Source organism: Chenopodium album, chromosome 7 (assembly GCF_948465745.1).
Source record: "Chenopodium album chromosome 7, dcCheAlbu1.1, whole genome shotgun sequence".
Taxonomy (NCBI): domain Eukaryota; kingdom Viridiplantae; phylum Streptophyta; class Magnoliopsida; order Caryophyllales; family Amaranthaceae; genus Chenopodium; species Chenopodium album.
The window spans coordinates 35719834-35726685 of NC_137840.1; the positions used below are offsets into that span (position 1 = coordinate 35719834).

The 6852-nt window shown below is 33.8% G+C and overlaps 2 protein-coding genes across 8 annotated transcripts in view; both read right to left on the minus strand.

Annotated features, from left to right (window-relative positions):
* Positions 1-790, minus strand: part of LOC145640161 (uncharacterized) — a 28309-nt gene extending 27519 nt beyond the window's left edge. The window contains exons 1-3 of the mRNA XM_081691466.1: positions 756-790; positions 496-651; positions 145-451 (exon numbers count right to left, since the gene is read on the minus strand). Of these exons, the coding sequence (XP_081547592.1) occupies positions 145-451; positions 496-651; positions 756-790 (498 nt within the window). The remainder of the gene's footprint in view (positions 1-144; positions 452-495; positions 652-755) is intronic.
* A 511-nt stretch (positions 791-1301) lies between these two features.
* On the minus strand, positions 1302-6377 carry LOC145641043 (translationally-controlled tumor protein homolog). Of its 7 annotated transcripts, none has more exons than XR_014115114.1 (6): positions 6158-6377; positions 5802-5885; positions 5383-5456; positions 5220-5279; positions 3820-3888; positions 1302-1615 (listed from the first exon to the last, which is right to left on the minus strand). XR_014115114.1 is itself a non-coding variant. In XM_081692238.1 (6 exons), the coding sequence occupies exons 1-5, from the start codon at positions 6171-6173 to the stop codon at positions 3850-3852; spliced, it is 240 nt and encodes a 79-aa protein (XP_081548364.1). In that variant the 5' UTR covers positions 6174-6377; the 3' UTR covers positions 1302-1615; positions 3820-3849. The 7 variants fall into 7 exon arrangements, 2 of the variants coding, with proteins under 2 accessions (XP_081548364.1, XP_081548365.1); XR_014115116.1 differs by having other exon boundaries at positions 5802-5941; XM_081692238.1 differs by having other exon boundaries at positions 5835-5885.
* Between the last annotated feature and the right edge of the window lie 475 nt (positions 6378-6852).

Genomic DNA, 6852 nt, shown 5'->3' on the forward strand with positions numbered 1-6852 from the left:
AGTACCTGAGGAAGTAGATGTCACGGGCAAAGATGGACTTTTATTCCGTATGGTGTGAGTAACAAAGTCTCGAAGCTTCACCGAAGGGAATTTTTATCGCATCCCTTTCCCCATATTTTGATGTGAATCATGCTGCCCATTTACCCCAGACGCAGCTGCTGCTACCTGATTCGAATGGTCAGTGCCGGAATAAGGCAGCTCCGGGTCCTCACTGGCTGTGGCAAAGCTCAAACCAGCACCCGCAGACAACCCATCGAGCTGGAAAGTAGGTGAAATGTTGCTGGCAATCCCCTTCGCGGGCTGCCAGTTGTTGTCTTTGCTGTGTCGCGAGCAGGTCGCGGACTGGTCTGCCTGCTGTGCAGCACCCTCCACGACCTCGTCTTCTCTGCCCACAACCTCAAACTCACGAGTAGCTTCAGCATCCTCATACTCACACCACTTGTCATCACTACTACACTCATTCACCACACACCCTTATTGTTGCTGAGCACTAACCGGGTAACAAATGGAAATATGCGCTCATGAAATAGCACATCCTGAGAGACAAAAAACTCTTTAGTCTCCAAATCATACACCCTCCAACCTTTCTTCCCTAAAGGATATCCCAAGAAAACACATCGCCGACTCCGACTAGCAAATTTATCACCTTTGCTACGTTGATTATAAGCATAACACAAACACCCAAAGATAAGAATATAATCATACGAAGGAGATTTTGCAAAAGAACATCAATCGGGGTTTTATAATTAAGAAACCTAGAAGGAGTTCTATTTATCAAGTGACAAGCCATTTGCACACATTCCCCCAAAAATCTCAAAGGTAGGCTAGCTTGGAATCGCAAGGCCCATGCCACATTCAATATATGTCAGTGCTTTTGCTCAACTCTCCCATTTTGTTGAGGAGTGTCCACACAAGAGGTCTCAAACAATATCCCATTGTCATTAATAATTTTTCAAGGAGTAGAATTCCGTACCATTATCACTTCTAACAATTTTAATCTCTTAATTAAATTGACGTCTAACCATAGAAATAAAATTGAGAAACATACACTAGGAAAAAAAACCACTTAGCCACCGGTTCAAAACCCCCCTAAGCCACCGGTTTTGAACCGGTGGTCATTTGGGGGGTGGCAATAACCCCAAGAAAGGCCACCGGTTCAAAATCGGTGGCAAAAATGATTATTGCCACCGGTTAACCGGTGGTAATATTTATTATGGCCATCGGTTAACCGGTGGCAAAAATGGCCCAAAAAAATAATTTTTTTTTTTTTTTTTTTTTTTTTTGCTTTTTTTCACATAAAATGATATATAAATACTAACATATATATATACTTACATATTTTCATTAAAAAAGGCTATAATATTACAATTTTGGTCCAAAAAACTTAAAAAAAAAAATACTAGTCACTGTTAAATACAAGCAAAGTCACACCAATGAAACAGCCTTGGCGAGGCAGCAGCTGCAGCAGCCTTACGAGGCAGCAACAACCTTGCGTATAGATAAAATCTTCCAATAGTCTTTGTATATTTTCTCTTTTGTCACCTCCTCTGACATTGATCTAGAATGCTCCACCACTCCAATCAAGCGATAAATGCAATTGTCCCTCTTTGTGGACCTGCAAGCTTGTTCAAGCAACAGATCTTAATATATACTTCGTATACAGTCCTTACTACACCACACTCACAATAAAGGTAGCATGATACAGAATTCATGCATATTGCAATAAACACAGCTAAGTAGAATTTACACACACAAACTGAAATTTCACTCTCTACATTCATATGGTTCACCCCACCCTGCTTTTCTTGTCCTAGATTGGGAAACTCCATTATTATGAACTTACATGACTGTCTAGTAAACACAAAAACCAAAAAAAAAAAAAGGAAAGGGAATAAAAAATTGGCACCTCAAATTCAAACATGCTCATGAGGGAGTGCTCTATCTCTTTTAAAGTGCCAAGTATTTGTAGCACATAATTAAACATATATATATATATATACATATATATATATATATATATATACATGTATATATATATGTATATATATATATACATGTATATATATATATACATGTATATATATATATGTATATATATATATACATGTATATATATATATATGTATATATATATATACATGTATATATATATATGTATATATATATATATATATATATATATATATATATGTATATATATATACATATATATATATATATATATGTATATATATATATATATATATATATATATATATATATATATGTATATAGAATAAAAAATTGGCACCTCAAATTCAAACATGCTCATGAGGGAGTGCTCTATCTCTTTTAAAGTGCCAAGTATTTGTAGCACATAATTAAACATATATATATATATATATATATATATATATATATATATATATATATATATATATATATATATATATATATATATATATATATATATATCAAAACCAGGCAGCAAGGGCAGTAAAAGCAAGTAGCCTAAATTAGCAATTAACGCAAGTGCACAACTCAAAATTAAGAAACATAACACATCGGCACCACATAGGCACATCACATCAGCATTGTATTTAAAAATAATCAAATCTCACAATCACACCACATAGGCATATCGCAGCAGCATCAATAATAATGCATAATAACAAAGAATCAATCACAACAGCAGAATACAAAAATATCATCATCAAATGTCAAAATTATCAGAAAACTAATTTGATTTTGACCCCTTACAATTAGCACCACAGAATATTTCCAATAAAAAGCAAATTCAACCATATATAACCAATCAAATACTCAAAGTAAGGCAAAATAAACATGATCCAGATCATATTAAAAAGCAACAATCTTTAAGCCTAAAATAAAACAAAACCAGCTAAATTCGACCGAATATGTAACACCCAAATCCTTTTATCCACAAATTTTATAATCAAAACACCAAAAACTTGCATCAAGATATAGAATACGAAAAAAAAGCAGGATTAATTGTGAAATTTCAATTAATGAAACCTATAAAAATCAAAGATACAAATTTAATAGCAACTATAACAATCAAAGATACAAATTTAATAACATGCTACAACGACACATGCTAATGAAATCTACTTTTTTGTAGAATGATTGAAAAGCTACAATCATGAAGCACCGCGCACCAAAACCACTGATCAAACTAGCAATCGCAAACACCTAAATATACAGAACTATAAACCTGACACATTGAATGGCAGGAGTACATGAATGAGAAGAGAAGAAAATATCTATATCCTCAAGACCAAACACACAAAAAAACACCACAACCCGAATGAACTCAAGTCGGTTGCAGGGGACCAAGTCGATCAACAACATAATTTCAGTCCCAAACAGCAGCTATGCTTGCAAACTCAAACAAAAAGTTTTAAAATCCCATATTTCTAAAACATAGAATATAAATGAGAATTCATCAAATCGTGAATTATGGAGAAAAATAACAAGAAAATACTTTCCATATTAAGCATTTCATTACCTAACACTCCAACTTTATCGTCTCCTAAAATCGACTCCTAATTCATCCAAATATCAATTAATAGCAACTAAAACAATCAAAGATACAAAATTTAATAATAAGCTCTGGACAAATTTTCCCACATAAATTATATCAACAAATTGACAAAACAACATCAAATATCGAGATTTTTCATCCAAATATCATAATAATAACAACTTAAACAATCAAAGAGGCAACAATCAATAATTATAAAGGTTCAAACTGATTAATTTCACGAAATAAATCCATACAAAACCACTAATATGACACATATACAACCACTAAGGTACCTTCAGAAGTGATATTAAATCTGGTGATCGCTAAATGAAGCAAGCATAAAATCCAAGTCTTTTTCTGACCTGTGTGAAAAGTATACTTGTCAATAATTGATACTTCCCTAAGCAAGATACGGAGTATCAAAGCAACAAACAAAAAGCCTAAGAAATTATCAAAAACATGAAATTAGAAACTGGAAAATCATTATTCAAAAAAAAAAAAAAAAAAAAACAAAAAGAAACTGGGAGATCTATTTGTATACTCTAAGCATACATCTAGGCATATATGTTAACTTTTGATTTTAAAAATCTATTTCAATGGACTTAATTTCTCTAAATTTACCTATCATTAACTTTGTTCTAAAATATGATTGAAATCATCTCAAAGGTAGTCAAGAAAGGTCTAATTTAGCCATGTCTAAGATATATACAAAGAAAAGGAAATGTGACCAAATCTCAGGAACTTCAACATAAGATAAGTAAATTATTAATCAAAATTCAAAGAGGTCAAGGATATGCATTTTGTAAAAGTAATTAAAAACATTAGGATCTACAAGCTGAGGGTAAAATAATTAAAAATAAAATATGCATAATGCATAAGATAAATTCTGTATATCAGATCATTAGGATTTATGCATTAAAAGGGCAGAAGATAGGTGTGCACTTTCAAAGAGATTAGATATTGAAAGTTAGTAGCAACTCCATCCATGCACAAACAACTAAACAAAAGGCAAAAGAAATTTCATGATTTCTTATGTAAAAAGAAGGAAGGCTGGAAGGGACAGCCACTACACATCTTTAAATAGCCAATAAACAAGGAGACCTGGTGCTAGACATGCAGACTCAATTTTTCAAAGCAAAACTAAACATGTCCACTGCACATTATGAGCAATAAAGATTCAAGAGACATCACAGGGCCCAAATTGACAGAACGTTGAAAGAGACTCATAACACATTTGAGCACTTCATTCTATATACTACTAATGTAAAAGTGCAATGTTCATCAGTTTGAAAAAAATTCAAGTAGAAGCCAAACCTCCACCTCCCACCCTCTCACTCTATATATAGCTCCCGAAAAAAAGTAGCTAACGACAACTACTATTAATATATTATCTAATTCGAGCTGCAAAATCATCATTACAACCAAAACAATAAAACATTGCATCTTTTTGAGATCTTTTTCAAATCCAAGTAGCAAAATCATCATCATTATTTCAAACAAAACAACCCCCTTAGACCTTGCATCAGATTTAGGATTTCAAACAAAACAAAGCCTCATTCAGAGACAACAGAGGAACATTAACAGCAGATTTAAAATTCAGAACAGAATCCTTAGCTTGGTAACATCTGAGTGAATTCAACATATCTTCATACAACCCCCTTAGACATTACTATTTATTCCTTGAGACGTTTACCCATTTTTCAGCATAAGGGTTGGGACTAATGTTGACATCAACACCACCTTTAACAGTCCACTGCAAGTAGATAAACACATAATACCACATCAATTAGTTGCAAGCCCAGAAAACCATAATTCACAAACTTGCAAGAAATGAAAAGATTTATACAGATTCATACCTTTCCATCTACATCCCAAAGGCATCCATTGAAGAGTTCCTTGTAGGGGTATGAGTCAGACAAAAGCTCAACACCTAATAATTTCAAGTTTCGGATGAATCCATTAGATAACAATCAAACGAATACTATACACACAAAATATTGACAGATCTCACGAGCAAAAAACAGTACTTCAAAATTAAATTGTTCGACCAAAATTGAGTTCCTACATATCTATTTCTTAAGAATTCAGTGATTTATAGACAAACCAAAATTCAACATTGATCACAAATATAAATCAAATCTCACGATAACAAGCCTATATAAATATACATGATCAAAGACAAAATCGATAAGCCCCATATCAAGTTCAATTTTTTCTGTAATTAGGGTCAGATTATCACGAAAATGCAGAAAAATTATTAAGAAACATCCTTTACCTCATCGTCATCAAACTCATTACCATACCCAACCTTCACATGGCCTCAATACCCGAGTTAAATCCCGTACCCAGGTTCGCTCCACTGCACATCAGTAATTTGAAAGCACAAAAACACAGATCTATATGGTGTTAAGAAATCTGACAATGAAATGTTGTCAAAATTCAGTAATTGCGAAGCTGCATGTAATTGAGAAAGGAATTGAACAATTTCTATGGAGTAATATTGAATTAAATCGAAATCCATAAAACCCTTGGTTTCCGAAAACATGAAATTGTAAATTTGACAAAAATGAAAACTCAAAAAACACGAAATAATGAAATTATTTACAGAGAAAAGAAGAAAAACGCACGAACCTTCAGGGAAAATCATTTCGCGAGGGAGAAACGACAAGAGGTGGGTTTGTATTAGCTCCTAGCGCCACTGCCGCCTTTGCTAGGACATGAATAGAGGGAAGCGGGAGGAATGGACGACGGCACGGTGGAGAGAGGAAAGAGAGAGAGAATAGGGAGATCTAGTTGAGGAGTGAGGAGGAAGAAGAGAGAGAGAGAACGCGAGATAGAGGAAAGAGAAAGAGCTGAGAACGTGGAAAGAGAAAGAAAATAGAGGGGTGAATTTGTTTTTTATTATTGCCACGGGTTTTGAACTGGTGGCCTTAAAAACATATGCCACCGGTTCGGTTTGAACCGGTGGCAATTATAAAAAGCCTAGTCCTGCACATTTTTTTTCCCACCGGTTTTTAAAAACCGGTGGCCATGGCTCGGTGCCTTTTTGTATTTTTCTACTAGTGATATATTCAACTTATGTTTTATTACTAACCAAATAGGTCCAAACACCCTTTGAAAAATCATTCACTATAGTAAGGAAATACCGAGCACCACAAGATGATGGAGTCTTGTAAGGTCCCCATAAATCCACATGAACAAGTTCAAAACTACGACTAGCTTTACTATAGCTTTTAGGAAAGCTACTTCTATGTTGTTTTTCCCGAGGGCATACATCACATGCTTTATTTTTAAAATTATTACTAGAAAAACTACCAACCGGAAGA